General features: G+C 43.1%; 1 protein-coding gene across 2 annotated transcripts in view; it reads left to right on the top strand.

Moving 5' to 3' along the window:
* btbd8 (BTB domain containing 8) overlaps window positions 1-20,874 on the top strand; it is a 116,168-nt gene that overhangs the window by 56,724 nt on the left and 38,570 nt on the right. For both annotated transcript variants that reach the window (XM_038793817.1, XM_038793818.1), the window contains 4 exons: window positions 5,964-6,060; window positions 12,155-12,243; window positions 12,328-12,430; window positions 17,456-17,638. In XM_038793817.1, the coding sequence (XP_038649745.1) occupies window positions 5,964-6,060; window positions 12,155-12,243; window positions 12,328-12,430; window positions 17,456-17,638 (472 nt within the window). The remainder of the gene's footprint in view (window positions 1-5,963; window positions 6,061-12,154; window positions 12,244-12,327; window positions 12,431-17,455; window positions 17,639-20,874) is intronic.

Below are 20,874 nucleotides of genomic sequence, written 5' to 3' on the forward strand. Positions count from 1 at the left end.
CTACTTGTCAGCCCAAGCCTGGGTATTGTCTATGTTTAGCTGTATTTGGACATGGACTGATTCATTATCTGAGGAATCACGAATGGCACTGAACATTGTGCAGTCATCTGCGAACGTCCCCGCTTCTGACCTTATGATAGAAGGGAGGTCATTGATGAAGCGGCTGAAGATGGTTGGGCCAAGGACACTACCCTAAGGAACTCCTGCAGTGATGTCCTGGAGCTGAGTTGATCGACCTCCAACCACTACAGCCATCTTCCTTTTGTGTCAGATATTACTCCAACCAGCTGATTCCCATTGGCTCCAATTTAGCTCAGGCTCCTAGATGCCTACTTGGTGAAATGTTGCCTTGATGTCTAGGGCTAGCACTCTCACCTCACCTCTGGCATGCAGCTCTTTTGTCCATGCTTGAACCAAGACTGTAATGAGGTCAGGAGGTGAGTGATCCTGGCAGAACCCAAACTGAGCGTGAGTGGGCAGGTCATTGTTGAGTAAGTGCAGCTTGATAACACTGTTGATGACTCCTTCCATCACTTTGCTGATGATGAAGAGTAGACTGTAGGGTGATAATTGACTGGGTTGGATTTGTCCTGCGCCTTGGGTACAGGAAGCATCTGGGAAATTTTCTACATTGTGAGATGCCGGTGTTGTAGCTGTAATGGAACAGCCTGGCTAGGGATGCAGCAAGTTCAGGAGCACAGGTCTTCAATACTATTACCAGATATTGTCAGGTCCCATAGCCTTTGCAGTATCCAGCGCCTTCAACCATTTCTTTTTAAAAATTATATTTAGAGTACCCAATTCATTCTTTCCAGTTAAGGGCCATTTTAGTGTGTTCAATCCACCTACCTTGCACATCTTTGGGTTGTGGGGGCAAAACCCACGCAAATACGGGGGGAATGTGCAAACTCCACACGGACAGTGACCCAGAGCTGGGATTGAACCTGGGGGCCTTGGCGCCGTGAGACTGCAGTGCTACCACTGGGCCACCGTGCTGCTCTCCTTCAACCATTTCTTGATATCCGTAGAGTGAATCATATTGGCTGAAGACTGACATTGTTGATGCCGGAGACCTCCGGAGTAGGTTGAGATGGACCATCCACTCGGCAGAATATTGTTGTGAATGCTTCAGCCTTGTCTTTTGCACAGATGAGCTGGGTGCCTTCATCATTGAGGATGGGTATATTTGTGGAGCTTCCTCCTCCAGTGAGTTGTTTAATTGTCTACTACCATTCACGGCTGGATGTGCCAGGACTGCAGAGCTTGGATCTGATGTGTTTGTTGTGGAATTGCTTGACTCTGTCCTGTTGTAATTTCACCAGTTGATGGGTTGATCCTCCCATGCCCTCCTGCACGCTTCATTGAACCAGGGTTGATCCCCAGCCTTGGTGGTAATTGGAATGTGAGAAATATGCGAGGCCATGAGGTTGCGTTCAAGTACAATGCTGCTGCCGCTGGCCCACAGCGCCTCATGGATATCCAGTCTTGAGTTACTAGATCTTTTCAAAGTCTGTCCCATTTAGTATGGTGGGTGCTGCCACCGCTGGCGGGTATCCTCAATGTGAAAATGGGATAAGGTGGTCACTTCTACAGATACTGTCATGGACAGTCTGCAGCAGGCAGGTGGTGAGGATGAGGTCAAGTACGTTTTTCCCTCTTGTTGTTCCCCTCATCACCTGCTGCAGTCCCAGTCTAGCAACTATGTCCTTTTAGGACCTGGCCATCTCAGTCTGTGGTGGTTCTACCAAACCATTCTTGGTGATGGACATTGAAGTCCCCTTACCCAGAGCATATTCTGCACCACTGCCACCCTCGGTGCTTCCTCCAGGTGATGTTCAACATGGAGGCGTACTGATTCATCAGCTGAGGTGGCAGGAGGTTTCCTTTCCTGAAGCCATGAGACTTCATGGGGTCCAGAGTGTTTGTTGAGGACTCTCAGGGAATCTCCCTCCTGACTGTATATCACTGTGACACTACTTCCACTAGGTCTGTCTTGCCGGTTAGACCGGGCATACCCAGGAATGGTGATAGTGGTGTCTGGGACATTGTCTGTAAGATATGATTCTGTGAGTATGACTATCTGGCTGTTGATTAGCTAGCTCTCCCAACTTTGACACAAATCCCCAGATGTTAGTAAGGAGGACTTTGCAGGGTCGACACGGCTGTTTGCTGTTGTCGTTTCTGCTGCCTGGGTCGATGCTGGGTGGTCTGTCTGCTTCATTCCTTTTTCATGTTTTTGTAGCGGTTGAATGCAACTTTGTGGCTTGAAAGGCTATTTCAGAGTCAAACATTGCTGTGGGTCAGGAGTCACATGTAGGTCAGATCAGGTCAGGGTGGCGAATTTCCTTCCCTATAGGACATTAGCGAAGCAGATGGGTTTTCACGACAATTGACAATAGTTTCATGGTCATCATTAGACTTTTAATTTCAGGTATTTTATTGCTAAGTTCCACCACCTGCTATGTTAGCTAACAGGAAACCAATGGGGTGAAATATATCTGATCCTGAGGGGACTTGATAGAGTAGATACTGGGAGGATGTGTCCTCTTGGGGAGACTAGGACCAGAGGACCACAGTTAAGAATAAAAGTTCTCCTGTAGGACAGATGAGGAGAAATTTCTTCTCTATTTATTAGTGTCAAGTAGGTTTACATTAACCCTGCAATGAAGTTACTGTGAAAAGCCCCTAGTTGCCACATTCCGGCCTGTTCAGGTACACTGAGGGAGAATTCAGAATGCCCAATTCACCTAACAAGCACACCTTTTGGGGCTTGTGGGAGGAAACTGAAGCTCCTGGAGGAAACCCACGCAGACACGGGGAGAACATGCAGACTCCGCACCGACAGTGACCCAAGCCGGAATCGAACCTGGGACCCTGGCGCTGTGAAGCAACAGTGCTACCGTGCCCCCTGAGATAGGCTATGGAATTCTCTTCCCCAGAAGCAGTGAATTTATTCAAGGGTAAGTTGGGTAGATTTTTGTTTAGATAAGAAAGTAAAGCAGGCAGGAAAGTGGAATGAGACCTCCACCAAATCAGCTGTCAGAGCAGATTCGAAGGGTCAATTAGCCTACTCCTGCTCCTAAATCCTACATTCCTATGTTAAGATGTTTTTGGTATCCTTGGGAAATGTTACTCTTAAAGTTACTTAGAGTAATTTTGAGCTTCTAGTTTACCTTGATGCCATTCCGTGTCAGAAATTGATATTTTCCCAACCAGCTCAATAATCTTTTGACTGCGTCACAAGGAATAAACGCAGGGATGATCAAGCCCGAATCGCCTCTGAAAGTTACGAGAACAATGTTTCGATGATGATGACTTGGCCTTCATTTGCAACTCTTATTAGTTTTAGAATCAGAAATCTGAAATTCTTGTGCAGCCTGAACTCTGGCATTAATTGGTAGGGCAGGAATGGGGCGATAGCTGAGCAGCCTCTGTTTTAAATCCTGCCCAATTTTCTTCTCTACTGTGGGTAAGAAAGTTTGGGCTGAATCATCCACTTTGTACCATTTCCCCTGGAAACCAATTTGACTCCCTTGGAGTCCATTCAAATTCCACTATCTAATTTTAATGACGAGCATTCGAGAGGCAAGGAAACTGGCCTCTTGATTCCACGTGACTTAACTTGCAAATTGTACATCTATCAAGTAACTCTCAATATCCAATCAGAATTCCTATGCTTCCTATCATTGTGCTAGTGATGTCAATGCTTTTTGTGCTGTCCAAAGAAGACCAAACTGATTTTCCATTCCCAAATATGGAAAATGCAGATTGCTTTCTGGTAATTTTAATGTCTCGGAATCAACAAATATTTGATATCCAGTCATTTGTAGAGTAATTGGGGTCATCACTGGTCATTGGAAGCTGCAGCTTGTTCATGGATTTCACATTAAATTTCCAATTGGGGCATCAGTTTTGTTATGAAGAGCTGTTTGGTGAGTTCCCAAGAAGCATGTTGCAACAAGAGTCTGCTGTATATGTCTCTGATCACATTACAGTAAATCTCTGTTTTAAGTTGCTTCATTTATCATCCTGCTTTGACTTTGTGGATATAATGGGGCCGGTATGTTACTTGGCGTCAAGACTTTGCTTGGACATTGCTTCACATTGGGACCTGGATAGCATTGAGTGACCAGATTGGTACCATTTAGGAGCAGCCCCTCCATTCCGACACACTCGCACTCCCCCATTCAAAGTGAGGGTTTGGGAGCGGGTCAGTGAGTTGGGAAGGTAAATAGAAAGGGCTAACATATTTTAAATTAAATGTATTTTATTTTGAAAATTATTTTAGGAATGTGTGCTATTTTAACTTGCGGGTTGTGTTTTTCTAATGAGATTATAATCTTTATTGCCACAAGTAGGCTTACAGTAACCCTGCAATGAAGTTTCTGTGAAAAGCCCCTAATCGCCACATTCCGGCACATGTTCGGGTACAGAGGGAGAATTCAATGTCCGATTCACCTAACAGCACGTCTTTCGGGACTTGTGGGAGGAAACTGGAGCACCCAGAGGAAACCCACGCAGACACAGGGAGAACGTGCAGACTCCGCACCGACAGTGTCCCAAGCCGGGAATCTAACCAGGGACCCTGGTGCTGTGAAGCCACAATGTTAACCACTGTGCTACCGTGCTGCCCATGTTCTATAGAGCAGTTCTATAGAACCAAACTACAGCTTTTACGTTGGCTCTAATGGGGAAATTTGATTTGCTTAAAGTTGATTCACTTAACGTTTCACTTTGGGACTCTGTCTACAATGTGAGGAATTGCTGTGGATTGTCGCACTAGAGTATGACTAGAAACTAGTCTCTATAGTTTCTTATGGTCTTGGGCTGAGCAGTTTTATATTGTTTTCGATGGGCCAAATGGCTTCCTTCTGCACTGTAAATTCTGTGATTCAAGCTGTGATGCAGCCAGATAGGGTGCTTTCTGTGGTGCATCTGTATAAGAGATGTAGGAAGAGGATATGTGGGGAAGAGCTTGCAGCGAGTTACCACGCTTCGGCATCATCTTGAATAGTGCTTGGTTTGTATTAAATCAACAAAAGCAGGGCAAGAGATCACGGAACCTTGAGTGCAAGTTTCTGCGATCTTTTATATTGTTTTTTTTAATTAAATCATGCTTGAAGCAGGAACAGTCTGCATAACTTGGCACATCCCCCAGATCCAATTGTCCAGTTCTGGTTATTGCTCTTTGAGGAGGCTATAATAATTAAGTTTATTTCCTTGGACGCTAATAGGAATGTTCAGTTTTTGCATATATACATGTTAATTATTGAGACGCTGATTGCTGTACCTCAATATAACTAGAAAATAGGTTCTGTGCAATTAGTTTTAAAGTGATTGTTGATTATTTAAAAGCAAAATACTCCTAGGTGGTGGAATTCTTTTTATTTGGTGCCATAACCATTTTCAGGTGTATTAATCAAACTGTGCATCTGGTTACCACCCATAATTAAGTCAGGATAAATTTAAAACCGCAATCTTTTTATGGTGCCCTAAAACACCGCCCACTTTGATTCAGTGCCAATTTTGCTTTTGGCCATAAACAAATGTGTTTTCCTTTTTTCATTGTCCCAGTAAATCCTCTTTGTATATGCACATTCATATGTGTTTGAGCTTAAACAACACTGTTCAAAACTAGCATAGTTTCGGAAGTGATTTGCAGCCAAAATGTACGCAAGCTATTTGGCCATTGCATAATATGCAACTCGTATTTGAGTGACCCCCCCCCCTTCCAAATATACTGACAATTATTTTATTTGCCCTTTGGAAATTATGATTTAATTAACAGACAACATTGAGGCTCCATTGGTCAGAAATGTGCTGCGCACATCGATGGTTCTAGGGATCTCACAGTGAAACGCGAGTTTATACAATGAGGAAGAGTCCCAAATGCAGAACATGAAAGGAAGATGATAAATTGAGTAAATCTTAGTGCTAACATGGTACTTTTTTTTTCTCTCCAGTTCAGTGCTTACCGTAGCAGATATGTACAACTTGGATGGGTTGAAGAAAGTAGTCCTACATCTTCTGAAGAAGGATTATTGCAAGTTTTTTCACAAGGTAAAATTTTTTAATAGTAATTGGGCAGAAACCCAAAAATGCAGTTTTTGCGGGAAGTGATCATAATTCTCCTTTTCAGATATTGGTGTTTTCCTTTTTTCATTGTCTTTCGGGTTTTCCATATCCATGCTGTTACTTTGGCCAGTGGACATCGTGCCTTATACAATTTTTAAAAAAGATGTAAGATTTTGTTTTGCTGGCCCAAGTTTATCCTGTTTTTCCCTTGTTTTTAAGATTAATCTGTGTACTCGTGGATATAGTCGTAGACGCGATGTACTATCTAAATTGACTCCTGTTACAGCCACTTACTTCTCATCATGATTGTTTATAGCCCTTCCCCCATTTATTGTCCCAGTAAATCCTCCTTCCATTCATAGGATTCCACAGATGTTAAAAGATTTCCTTTGACTAGAGCAGAAGGTCGTCTCGAGCCCAAATATTTATTTTATGTTTTTTTGTTCTCCAATGGCTAGTCAGCCAATCATGAGAAAAGTGCATTGAAGAACAAGAAATAGGACCAAATATTCTGCCTTGTTTTGCTGCAAACTGATCTGCACAGAAGCTACGTTCCAGCAGGCTACTCCAAAGATTTTTCCCAATTGTGCAGTGCATCATCTTTCACCTCAAAATTAACTCTGAAAGATTTCAGTCTCCTTGGGACTTAAATGAAATCTCCCAAAGTTAAATTTCCTCTGCCGTTACATGACGACAAGATGGTGCAATTTGAGTTCAATTAAAAGTCTTGATGATCGTGAAAGCATTCTCAATTGTTGTAAAACCAGATTATCACTATTACTTTGTTTAGCGATGATTGGCATAGTGGTGAGCTTGGCTGCCTTCCAAGCACTTCACCTGCCTTTGATTCCCAGCCATTGCAGCCTTTTAAAAAATCTCAAATTAGAAGCCCTAAGTGGAATTTGAAGTGCTTTGGTGAGATTTTGTCACCAGGCATGCATATGTATGTTTCACTCCTGCTTCTCGCCACTTTTATGGGGAGATAATGGCGTATTCGTAATCTCGCTGGAGTAATCCAATGGGCTGGGCCTCACCACTGGGTCTGTTGAAATGAAAGCTAGTCTCAGTAATTCTCAGTCATTCTATCATCGATTATTGGAAAAGGAGCAGACCATTCAGTTAGACATGGCCTATTTAACCACAGCCTTGGCACGCATCATAGAACATAGAACATTACAGCGCAGTACGGGCCCTTCGGCCCTCGATGTTGAGCCGACCTGTGAAACCATCTGAAGCCTATCTGACCTACACTATTCCATTTTCATCCATATGTCAATCCAGTGACCACTTAAATGCCCTTAAAGTTGGCGAGTCTACTACTGTTGCAGGCAGGACGTTCCACACCCCTACTACTCTCTGAGTAAAGAAACTGCCTCTGACATCTGTCCTATATCTACCACCCCTCAATTTAAAGCTATGTCCCCTCGTGTTGGTCATCACCATCTGAGGAAAAAGACTCTCACTGTCCACCCTATCTAACCCTCTGACTATCTTGTATGTCTCTATTAAGTCACCTCTCAGCCTTCTCCTCTCTAACGAAAACAACTTCAAGTCCCTGAGCCTTTCCTCGTAAGACCTTCCCTCCATACCAGGCAACATCCTAGTAAATCTCCTCTGAACCTTTTCCAAAGCTTCCACATCCTTCCTATAATGTGGTGACCAGAACTGCACGCAGTACTCCAGGTGCGGCCGCACCAGAGTTATATACAGCTGCAGCATGACCTTGTGGCTCCGAAACTCAATCCCCCTGCTGATAAAGGCTAGCACACCATATGCCTTCTTAACAACCCTATTAACCTGGGTGGCAACTTTCAGGGATTTATGTACCTGGATGCCGAGATCTCTCTGTTCATCTACACTACCAAGAATCTTGCCATTAGCCCAGTACTCTGCATTCCTGTTACTCATTCCAAAGTGAACCACCTCACACTTTTCCGCATTAAACTCCATCTGCCACCTCTCAGCCCAGCTCTGCAGCATATCTATGTCCCTCTGTATCCTATAACATCCTTCAGCACTATCCACAACTCCACCGACCTTCGTGTCATCTGCAAATTTACTAACCCATCCTTCTACACCCTCTTCCAGGTCATTTATAAAAATGACAAACAGCAGTGGCCCCAAAACAGATCCTTGCGGTACACCACTAGTAACTGAACTCCAGGATGAACATTTGCCATCAACCACCACCCTCTGTCTTCTTTCAGCTAGCCAATTACTGATTCAAACCGCTAAATCACCTTCAATCCCATACTTCCTTATTTTCTGCAATAGCCTACCGTGGGGAACCTTATCAAACGCCTTACTGAAACCCATATACACCACATCAACCACTTTACCCTGATCCACCTGTTTGGTCACCTTCTCAAAAAACTCAATAAGGTTTGTGAGGCATGACCTACCCTTCACAAAACCGTGCTGACTATCGCTAATCAACTTGTTCTTTTCAAGATGATTATAAACCCTATCTCTTATAACCTTTTCCAACATTTTACCCACAACCAAAGTAAGGCTCACAGGTCTATAATTACCAGGGCTGTCTCTACTCCCCTTCTTGAACAAGGGGACAACATTTGCTATCCTCCAGTCTTCCGGCGCTATTCCTGTCGACAAAGACGACATAAAGATCAAGGACAAAGGCTCTGCAATCTCCTCCCTGGCTTCCCAGAGAATCCTAGGATAAATCCCATCTGGCCCAGGGGACTTATCTATTTTGACATTTTCCAAAATTGCTAACACCTCCTCCTTTTGAACCCCAATTCCATCTAGCCTGGTCGACTGAACCTGAGTATTCTCCTCAACAACATTGTCTTTCTCCAGTGTAAACACTGACGAAAAATATCCATTTAACGCTTCCCCTATCTCCTCTGATTCCACACACAACTTTCCACTACTATCCTTGATTGGCCCTAATCTTACTCTAGTCATTCTTTTGTTCTTTATATACCTATAGAAAGCCTTGGGGTTTTCCTTGATCCTATCCGCCAACGACTTTTCGTGTCCTCTCCTCGCTCTTCTTAACTCTCCCTTTAGGTCCTTCCTGGCTAACTTGTAACTCTCAAGTGCCCTAACTGAGCCTTCATGTCTCATCCTAACATAAGCCTTCTTCTTCCTCTTGACAAGTGCTTCAACTTCCTTAGTAAACCACGGTTCCCTTGCTCGACAACTTCCTCCCTGCCTGACAGGTACATACTTATCAAGGACACGCAGTAGCTGTTCCTTGAAAAGGCTCCACATTTCGATTGTACCCATCCCCTGCAGTTTCCTTCCCCATCCTATAGATCCTAAATCTTGCCGAATAGCATCATAATTGCCTTTCCCCCAGCTATAATTCTTGCCTGGCGGTATATACCTATCCCTACCCATTGCTAAAGTAAACATAACCGAGGTGTGATCACTATCACCAAAGTGCTCACCTACATCTAAATCTAACACCTGGCCGGGTTCATTACCCAGTACCAAATCCAATGTGGCCTCGTCCCTTGTTGGCCTGTCTATATACTGTGTCAGAAAACCCTCCTGCACACACTGTACAAAAACTGACCCATCTATAGTACTCGAACTATAGTATTTCCAGTCAATATTTGGAAAGTTAAAGTCCCCCATAACAACTACCCTGTTACTCTCGCTCCTGTCGAGAATCCTTTTATGGATGCAGTTGTTTTAAATAATGCTGTGACCATCAGGGTACATAACTTGTGCTTGATGCAGAGCTCTGAGCATGATCCAATAATTGTATACATCTGTCGAATAAGGGAATTCTTTCTAAATCACAACCCATGACCAGATCTAGCCTAAGTTTGAACTCTAGGGTGGATTTATTTTTGACTTTTGAAGCTTTGAAATTAATTGAATTTTTTTCTGGGAGGTGAGGGAGATTTGAATGGAGTTTTCTGATCCCTGAGCCCCTGATTAGTAAGCAAAGGCTTGGTAATGGTGCCATATAAGCCTCTGTTTTGAATGTTGCTCTCTCTCTCTATCCCCTGAAGGCTCTGCAAAGCCAGACATATATCAGAAAAGTCCATTCTAAATTCTTTCCAAAACACATCATACACTGTTCAAATTATATCAACTGAAGGCTTTGTCTTCCAGTTGACAGGATGTGACCAGTGATGTTGCCAGGGATCTCTTCTGGGCCATGACTTTTCACTGTATTTATTAAGACTTGGTTGAATGAATGGACATCTGTATATCCAAATTGGCAGGTTGAATTGAAAGGAGGCAGGCGCAGCAAGTTGTGCAGATAGGGATGTGAAGATACAAAAGGGCATCAATTATTCGGACAAATAGGACTGCAAATGAAGTTCACAGTGAGTCATCCACTTTGGCTCCAAAAGAGGCACATTAGAATCTTAATGGACAGAATCTAGGAACTGAAGGAAAAATGATTAGGATGTCTGTACTCGCACCACTAAAAGCCAACCGTAATCAAAGTAGCAAATGGACTTTACCTTGAGTGAGCTGGATTACAAAGTAAGGGAGGATGGGTGTGTGTGGTGGGGAAAGCAGTTGGAATCATGCTCAAATAGTACAGAACTTTTGTCAGACGCACCATGGAATATCACATTCCGTTTTTGGCATTACACCTCATGGAGGATATGTTGGCCTTGGAGGGATTGGCAGCATAGAAATGAAATTGGGCTGAGGATTACATTGAGGTTATTGTGTGAAATTGGCTGATATTCCCTTGAGTATAGGATACCGAAAGGTGATTTTATCCAGGTGTTTAAAATGCTTAAAGGATTCCATGGGGTAGATCTTGAGAAACTATTTCCTATGGGTGAAATACACAAGTTAGAATAATAATTAGAACTGGGCTATTTAAGGGGAAGTGGGTGCGTTTTCTTTAAGCAAAGTGGGGTAGAAATTTGGAATTGTCTTCCCCCAAAATGTCATAGATGCAGATGCTGGGAGAATTGGACCTTTTTAATATTCGGGTTGATTTCAAAAGAAAATGTTGTGTAACATTTCGAGGGCTAAGTGTAATTGAGCTTCAGAACAACCATGGGCAGATGTAATGGCGACCGGTTCAAGAGGCTGAATGATCTACTCTCTCCTTGCATGAGGAGAGGTGAAGACCGCATGTCTTTCTTATCTTCCCCATGTTTCCCCGTTTTGTTTTTGGTTATGATAACGTGCCCTAGGTTGATATTCTGAAAAATTGATTGGCCCGACCATGTCAAAAGTGAAATGAAGGCAAAATGAAAGCTGCAGAATGTTTTGAGGCCAACGCAGAGAATTGTTGGAGGAAAAAACCTTCCCAAAAAAAGGGTAAGATTTAAATGATTTGAGAAAAAATCATTTTTACCCGAGGGCAAAAAAAGTGTTTTATTTCTGGCGGATCCAGTCTCTGAATAATATGTTTTCAATGCTGACCAACCTGCATCTGTTACCAGCATGCTGGCTTTGGTTTCTGATGTACAGCAGTTGCTACTTTCATATCTGCCAAACATCCATAACTGTAGCTTTGCCTGTTTCCCAAAAGAACTACTAAAAACCCATTTGACATCTCTCTAGTTTAATAGTCAGTACTTTATTTCTCCCAAAGTCATTATTTTCACACTGCTTTCGAGGGATTGCGGCACAACGAATAATTGAAAAATGCCGTTTGTTTCCGATATTTCAATAATACTGACATTCTCGTTTCTGATTTATAGACTTCATTTCTAGAATTGCGTTTGGATTTCATTTGTACTTTTAACAGATTCTGCTTCGCCCCAATTGTTAAGATTGTGATTTGCAAGCCACAGCAGAGGACTTGACTGATATCCGCTGTGTTTTCACAGAATGCGCCTCTGCTTGATACTGCTGAGCTGAGGGTAGAGCAGCATGTGTTTGAGACCAGGGATGGAATATTTACCAAAAAATCGAATTTAACCTTTAACTCGATTTCCAGGGCGTGTGGACTATGTGCTGTCCTTTATTTTTAGGGGGGGGGGGGGGGGGGGGGTTTAGATTCTATTGAAATGTAAATGTTACATTACCAGCGTACTAATTATGGAGGGAGATGTGTTTAATATTAATTGCCTTCAATCTGTTTGCCTCCTTTCTGATTGCTTTTCTTTTGATTCATTTATAGCCTGTTATTGGAATGCAGCAGTCTATTCTGGAATGCCTGCAAATATCTCACTCAGTTGGAATTGATGGCCTTTATAATTCCTGTATGAGGTAAAATAATTAATGTGGTATGAATTTGCAGGTGCTTTGTGCAACCTTTTTGAAAGAAAATTTGTGGAGTTTTTCTTTTTGCAGATGGATTACCAAATATTTTGTGAAATGCTGGTCAGGGAAGAATTTTGCCCGCCTTCCAGCCGAATTGCAGAAAGCCTGTTTGATGTCTGTAGTCCAGTCCTTAGTAAGTAACATCCATCAGCACTTCACCGTCTGTTTAAATTTGCACTGCGATACCGTTACAAAGGCTGCTCAAAGTGGCCCCACTATTCCCAGCTAGAATGGAAATAATTGGGTAGCTCACCATACCTGGAGACCACCTGACTGTTGGGTGACTGGGATTAATTTTAAGCACGCAGTTTCTATTATGTAGCTACCCTCCACTCTGCATTTCGCTGGCGGATGTAACCGTGTTTTTGTTGGGGGACTTGGCACTAGTTTTAGCTCGGAATTCTTTTTCCTGTAGTTTCCAGAAACTCTTATGTAGAGTTTCTTTGCTGTGAGATAACTCAACGATATCAGCATTCATTTCTGAATTCCAAAGACAATTGGGAGTGGCAATGTTGTGATTATGTTGACAGTTGGTAACTCAAAGGCCTAGACTAATAACCGAGAGCTCTGTCATAGTTGTTTAACTATAGAAATTATTTGTATTGCATACATGGGATATACATGAGGGGTCCATTCAGCCTAACCAACCAAGTATTTTGGGGAGACCCTCTCGGGAGGATCAATCCTTGGGGAATTTTGTACATCATATATATTTTACTTATCAGTCAATTTTGAGAAGTTCTGCGAGTGTACAATTTTTGTTTAAAATACTAAATCCCATCTGTAAATGGTTGAGGCTCTAGCACTGATCTCTGTGGTGCTCCACTAGTTACTACAGCTTGCCGATCCAAAAAAGACCAATTTAGCCCTATTCTCTGTTTCCTTTGGGCTCACCAATCCTTTATCCATGCTAATGCTACTTTTTACACCATACGCTCTTGATTTGTGTAGTAATTTTTGATGTGGCACCTTATCAAATGCCTTTTCAAAATCCAAGTACACACCCATACGTTCCCCTTTATCCACCTTGCTTGTTACTTCCTCAAAAAACTCTAAATTAGTTAAACACAATTTCCCTTTCACAAAACCATGTTGACTCTGCCTGATCCCATTATGATTTCCTTTGTATCCTGCTAGAATCTCCTTAATAATGAATTCTAGCAATCTCCCTGTGACAGGTGTTGGGCTAACTGGCTTATAATTTCCTGCTTTTGTCTCCCACCCTTCTTGAATAAAGGTGTTACATTTGCTATTTTCCAATCAGCTGGGACACTTCCAGAATCTAAGGAATTCTGGCAGATGATAACCAATGTGTCTACGATCTGCAGCCACTGCTTTTAAGACTCTAGGATGCAGGCCATCAGGCCCTGCGGACTTGTCAGCCTTTAGGTCAGTAGTTTTCCCAGCATCCTTTCCCTGGTCTTGCTGATTCTTTAAGTAATTCCTCCCCTTTCACCTCTTGATTTTCAAGTTCCTTGGGCAAGTTTTCTAAGTCTTCTACAGTAAAGACTGACACAAAATATGTCCAATGCCTCTGCCATTTTGTTTTCCATTGTCAATTTCCCGGACACACCCACACTAAGCTGGCCATAACCGGCTTTAGTTATGCTTTATTCAGCCACTGATTCAGCATTCTTCTCGGAGTGTCTCTCTCTCTCTGCCTGTGATAAATCTGAAGTTATTAAATATCTCTTGAAAGGTTTGCTGCTGAATCTTCCCGGTTTGATTTAGCTAGCTCTGCTTTCATCCCTTAGTTTTTTTCAAATTAATTTGTGGGATGTGGGTGGCACTGGCTGGGCCAACATTTGTTGCCCATCCCTAATTTTCCTTGAACTGTATGGCTTGCTGGGCCATTTGAGAGAGCATTTAAGTGTCAACCACGTTGCTGTGGGTCTGATGTCACATGTAGACCAGACCGGGTAAGGATGGCAGATTTCTTTCCCTAAAGGTCATCAGTGAACCAGATGGGCTTTTAATTCCAGATTTTTATTGGATTCAAATTTCGACATCTGCTGTGGTGGGATTTGAACCTGGGTGCCCAGAGCTTTACCCCTGGTCTCTGGATTGCTAGTCCATCACCACGTTCCCAAACCACAAGGGCAAGGTATACTAATTACCAAGCACAATTGCATGGGATTCTTTTAATTTTAAAATGGCTGTGAGCATACGCTGTAGGTGGCCCTCTTAATTGCTACAAATGCGTTCTAATCAGGTTAAGAGGCTGCTCACCCCATCCCCCCACTCCTGCATCCACCTGCTGCACATCCGCAAAGTGGTATTGTAGAGACTGGGGCGGGGGCTGGCCATTTCTATAATCTGGGAACTTGTAGAGCAAACTGAAGTTTAGACCCAAGACCACGAACGTATTCAATTAACTATGAACTTAAGTTTGCCATCAAATGGGGTCACCTCACGCTATTTTGGAGGAGCTACCAGGCCTGGCTGGTAATCATTATTCTGTGGTTTCCCTGCTTTAGATTGGGCAATCAGAAAGCTCGTAAGTGAGGCTACAGATGGGATGGTGGTGAGGGTTGGGGATGGTGTCTGGAGCAGTGGAGGGGGAAGAAATCATATGCATGATTTAGGCTGACGAGGCAGTTGATGGGCTTTTAAACCCGTTTGGACGAGGAGGGATTATGGTTCTCATTTTTTTTTAAAAATGTCATGGTGGCTCTGAGGTTTTAGTTGTGGGATCAGAGAAATCTTGTTGAGCGGAGTGGGAGGAAGCACCCTCAGACTAATTGCAACCCCAGTAAGATGCTTTATGCTGCATGGGGAATTGGAAGGATGAAGGGGCAGTTGTTGGACCCAGATGTATAGGCAAGTTTGTAATTAATTTTTCCTTTTGGGAATTGAAAAAAGGTGTGGATGAGAGCCTGCCCTGGGAGCTGGATTGGATTGCGAGAACTCTCTCTTTGGTGCAATGTAACTAGGGTGGGCATCACATAGTAAAAATAAAATTTAAATCTTTGAATGAGGAAATTGCATAATGATTAATGTATACATGCTCAGCAATCACAATATAGATGGCAACTGGCTTTATATACAAAAGCTTTGTTCGAGGGATAGATATCCAGACTGCTTCTAGACTGTCGGGCTAAACACTAGAAGTTTAAATCTGGTCATCTGTGAACTTTAATGTAATAAAAGGATGATTAATTGAACGCAGAAGGCTGTTAATAAAATCAAAATGGATATCAGATTTGTTTACTTGGAATGTGGTTGACTCCACATTGATTTAAAAGTCCAAGTACAAGCGCAACACAGTTTGAACACTAAACCTCCTACTGATACAAAATCCGATTACAGCTGCTGTGGCATAGTGGAGGAATCTTTTGAAGATTTATTTCCTGATCTTGACAGAGCTCTTCTATAACAGTATTCTGACTCTCAGTAGATTGAGCAATCACTGGACGCCTGTTCTCTTGCCTGTTTCTTTGTCAGGGGTGGGCACGGTGGGGAGAGAGGACTGGCATAGAGGTGCAAGGTGCAAAGTTTGTGGCCTGGTCTTTTATGGCCAAATGAGCTTCAATCGTTTGGACCGAAGAAAGTTTTGACTCCTCATAGATAATCTAGGAAAATATTGAATGTCATGCCATTTACAGAATCTTGTAGCACAAAAGGAAACCATTTGACCAGTCGTGCTCGTGCGTGTTCTTTGAAAGCTGTCCAAATTAGTCCCACTCCCCAGCCTTTTCCTCATTATCATACAAATTGGTTGTCTGCAACTGTCCTGTTGCCTTTTGGGAATTAGAATGGAACCTGCTTTTGCCACCCTTTCGGTGCATTCCAGATCTTAAACACTGGAAAATAGTTCTTCTCGATCCCCTCTGGTTCTTTAGACAGTTATTTTAAACGTACAACCTCTGTTACTGACCCACTTGCCAGAGGAAATGGTTCCTCCTTACTTGTTCCAGCAACGTTCACTCATAGTTATGAATGGTTGAAATCATTCTCCACGTAGCTTTCTCTGCTCGAAGAAGAGCTGTCCCAACTTCTCCGATCTCTGTACACAGCTGGTAAACTCCCTCCGTCCCTATTCCAAAGCCGTAACATGCTTCCTCTGGCCAGAATTTTAGACAATGCTCCAGTTGAGACCCAAAGATTTGTACAGGTTTAGCATGACTTCCTTGTTTTTGTATTTGGTATTCCTATTTACAAAGCCAGTTGATTCTATTTGCTTTCTTAACTGCCTTATCAACTTCCCCTGTCACCACCTTCAAAGATTTGTGAATGTGTGCCCCCCCAAGTGTCTCTGCTCTTGCTTCCACCCAAAATGGTACCATTTGATTATACTGCCTCCTGCATGTTGTTTCTCCCAAGGTGTATCACTTTACACTTATCCTCATTTAAACTGCATGATTGACCATTTCACCAGGTCTCTGTTCTCTTGAGATCTGCTAGTATCCTGCACAATATCTACTGCGTTGTCAAGTTTTGTATGATCTGCAAAATGAGAAGCTTGCAGATTGTGCGCATGCGTGTGTGCGCTTGTATCAAGTAAAGCAATGCTCACAATACCAAACCCTGGGGATTATATTATGATTACTGTTATCCAGATGTTCTCTCAATGGAGCACACTGGGTCTCACTTTATTCCTCAGGATAAAATCCATCACTGCTTCATTCCTTGGGCTATATTAATACTGATTCAAAGGACGCCCTCTCATACACACTTTAGGAATTTGTCACTGTCCTTTTCCTTTACATTGTTTTGGTTTTCTATCCCAGTCTATTTTAAGATGATTAAGATCTCTGCTGGATTTGACTGCTGATTTCCTGCTCTACCTCCTCGATTTGGGATTCTAACATAAATACTGAGTGCCTTTTCTGTTTCTTAGTTCTAATCAAATTGATTCAGTCTTTGAGCCTGCAATTGTCTCTGAGTAGAACTGTAATGTTATCCTTGATCCATACAGTCGCCCTCCCTCCTGTTAGGTAAGTGTAATCTCTAATAAGGTTCTGTTCCTCCTTTATTTTTGGGAGGGCTGTTTAGTTCGTTCAAGCTGGCAGTTTGATTGTTTTCAAAAATTTTGAAATTGAATGCAGAGGATCTATTAAAGACAAATTAGTGCGTAGTTTTTATTTTGAAAACGAGACTCTTGGCTACATTGACCAGTAGTTCACGTTGGTGATTGGTTTATGTACTTGACCTTCAGAATGTGAAGAATGTGGTTTCGGTGCTGATGGAAAGTGACCGTCTATTGTGGAGCCTTCCAGAGGTGAAATGGGCAGAGCAAGCCATTGCCGTGACCGAAGAACTACAGGATGAATGTATCAAGTTCATTGTGCCACACTTCCTCGAGACAATCAAAAGTAAAAGCTTCCTTCATCTGTTAAAAGTAAGATCAGTTTTTCTTACCCATTACGCAACTCCAATGAAAGAGTCAGTTTTAAAATGAAGAGCTTGCTCTTTACTCATTTTTTTTCTTGACCTTGACATGCATGTAATTGGAAAATGAAATGATTTGTACTTCTACAGTGACCATCATGGCATCACCGAACACGTGCACTTCAAAAGAAGAGTAATCACTATTACATTATAGTGGAAGCATGGTAACCAGTTTGTAGACCAGGCTCCACAATCGGCAATGAGATAGATGAATTTTTGTTAATCTGTTTGTCATGTTGGTTAAGAGAGAAATATTGGCATTTAGGAGAATTCTGATCATCTAATAGTGTCATGGGATGTCATACATCCACCTGAGAGGACTGTCAAGGCCTCTTTAACATTTCATCCAAAGACAGCACCTCCGCCAGTGTTACACTGCAGTGTCATAGAATCCCTACAGTGCAGAAAGCGGCCATTCGGCGCAACCCTCCAAAACAGCACTCTACCCATATCCACTCTCGTTCACCCTGCCCTATCCCTGTAATCCATAACCTAACCTGCATACCCCTGGATGGTAAGGGGAAATTATCATGGTCAATCCACCTAACCTGCACCAACTGTGGCATGAAATTGGAGCACCCAGAGGAAACCCACGCAGACACTGGGACAACGTACAAACTCCACAGTCACCCAAGGTTGGAATTGAATCAAGGTCCCTGGCACTGTGAGCCAGCAGTGCTAACCACTGTACCACCGTGCTGCCCTGATGGTCCTTATTATGTGTTTGAGCCTATAAACTGCTGACAGGCAACAATCCTTTCTCCATGCTTAACTCCAAGGATTGATTTTGTTATATTGTAGAAAATGGGGGTGTTGGGGAGAGGGGGGGGGGGGGGAAGAGGAGAGGAGAGGGGGGGGGGGAAGAGGAGAGGAGAGGGGGGGGGACGAGGAGAGGGGGGGAGACGAGGAGAGGGGGGGGACGAGGAGAGGGGGGGGGGACGAGGAGAGGGGGGGGACGAGGAGAGGGGGGGGCGAGGAGAGGGGGGGAGAGAGAGGAGAGGGGAGGGGGGAGGAGGAGAGGGGAGGGGGGAGAGAGGAGAGGGGAGGGGGGCCCATCCCAATGCTTTGTTTAACAGTGGCAGGATTGAAGCCTTGTACACTCTAAATTTGCAATCTCGAGCTGTGCCATGGGGAGGCACTAACTGAAGTTGGGTAATTCATTGGAGGAGCGGAAGTTAGATGCCGCCTGCTTCACTCAAGAGTTGAACCATGCAGCTGCACAAAGATGTGTCAGAAGCTTGGGAGTATTCACTTACCTAGGTGTATTTCAATGTACAAGAAAAGGAAAGAGGAAAAAAAAATCAAAATAAAAAAGATAATGAAAGGTAATGTTACCGAGATGGAAATTATTTTACTTCCAAGCTTTCATACTGAGTCTGTTCAATCATTCAAAGGTATCAGTCTTGTTTGCTAGAAACTGAAATTGCATCCCCAAAAGAGGCCATAATTGTCTTTATGGCCCAAAGAAATTACCTTTTTTAGATTATTTGATTTGTCTAGAAATGTTGCCCGTCTCTGCCAGATATGGGGATCTTATAATTGAAATTAAGCAAATTGGGCAAGAATGTTTCATCAATGCATTACCAGGGTTGAGGGAGTTTGGGTATGTACATCAATTGCCCCCCCCCCCCCCCCCCAACCTTTTATTCAGAACCTATGAAAGTACAAGTGGTTTCTAGTATATTGTTCAAACTGGGATCTGGAAACAATCAAGATCTTCTGGAATCTACATTCGATCAAGATCAGCAGAACATGTATTTGCTGCTATTTGCAGGCCTTCAGTATGACACAGTTAGAACAGAGAACATAGAACAGTACAGCACAGAACAGGCCCTTCGGCCCTTGATGTTGTGCCGAGCAATGATCACCCTACTCAAACCCACGTATCGACCCTATACCCGTAACCCAACAACCCCCCCCTTAACCTTACTTTTTAGGACACTACGGGCAATTTAGCATGGCCAATCCACCTAACCCGCACATCTTTGGACTGTGGGAGGAAACCGGAGCACCCGGAGGAAACCCACGCACACACGGGGAGGACGTGCAGACTCCGCACAGACAGTGACCCATCCGGGAATCGAACCTGGGACCCTGGAGCTGTGAAGCATTTATGCTAACTACCGTGCTGCCCCTAATTGGAAGGTATATGGGAGTCATTTCAGTTTATTAGATGAGAATCATGGGAATTCCTTGGAGGTGGAATTCAAATTTTCAGATTCTTGGCAGGGAATTAAAAATGTTTTCATTGCCCATGGGTTTGCAACTGAGCACTGCTTAAACTGAACTTCTTTCATATGGTCACTATTTTGAAAGGATGAGACTTTTCGTTTGCTCTGCTAACTTTGAGGGATTGCAAGCTAAGAGCATAGTAGAAGGGGAATCCTGCATTATTTAGCAGAGAGCAGAATCATGTATGATCTGTTGTGGCAATCATATGCTGTAGAAAGTCCATTTGACCCAACAAATCATAGTGATTTGTTGGGTCAAATCCATTCCTCTCCATGGCAACCAGATACTTTACAAAATTGGTGTCATATTTCACACCAAGATGATTTTCTGACCATGTATCCCATCATTTCTACAAGAGACCTCTGCAATGTTACTTCTGTTACTATTGTTGAAGCCCTCATCAATGCCTTTGTTACATCTGGACTTAACTATTCCAACGGACGTCTACCATCTTTCTGTATCCATGAACTTAAGGTCTTCAATACTCTGCTGCCCATATCCAAATTTGCACCAAGTCCTGTTGTCTTGCATTGGCTTCTGGTTAAGCAGTATTTATACAAAAAAAAATCCTTATTTTCAAACCTCACCAAGGCTTACTCCCTCCATCAATGCAACCTCATATAGCCCTCCAAGAGAATTTTGACCTCTTGCAGATATCCTATTTTAAATTATTTGTATTAATTTTATGGGGTGTTGGCTTCACTGGCTACTCTGACATTTATTGCCCGCTGCCCTTGAAGGAGCTGGTGAGCTACCTTTTGCGAATGTGGTGGTGAGCTGCTGCCGCCTTGATCCACTGCAGCCCATGTTGTGTGGGGCCCACATCAGGTTAGGGAGGGAGTTCCAGGATTTTGACCCAGTGACAATGATGGAATGCCGATTATATTAAGTCAGAATGGTGAGTAACTTGGAAGGGAACTTCCAGATGATGGTGCTGACATGTATTTGCTGCCC

The sequence above is a fragment of the Scyliorhinus canicula genome, chromosome 4 (genome assembly GCF_902713615.1).
Source record: "Scyliorhinus canicula chromosome 4, sScyCan1.1, whole genome shotgun sequence".
NCBI classification, from domain to species: Eukaryota; Metazoa; Chordata; class Chondrichthyes; order Carcharhiniformes; family Scyliorhinidae; genus Scyliorhinus; species Scyliorhinus canicula.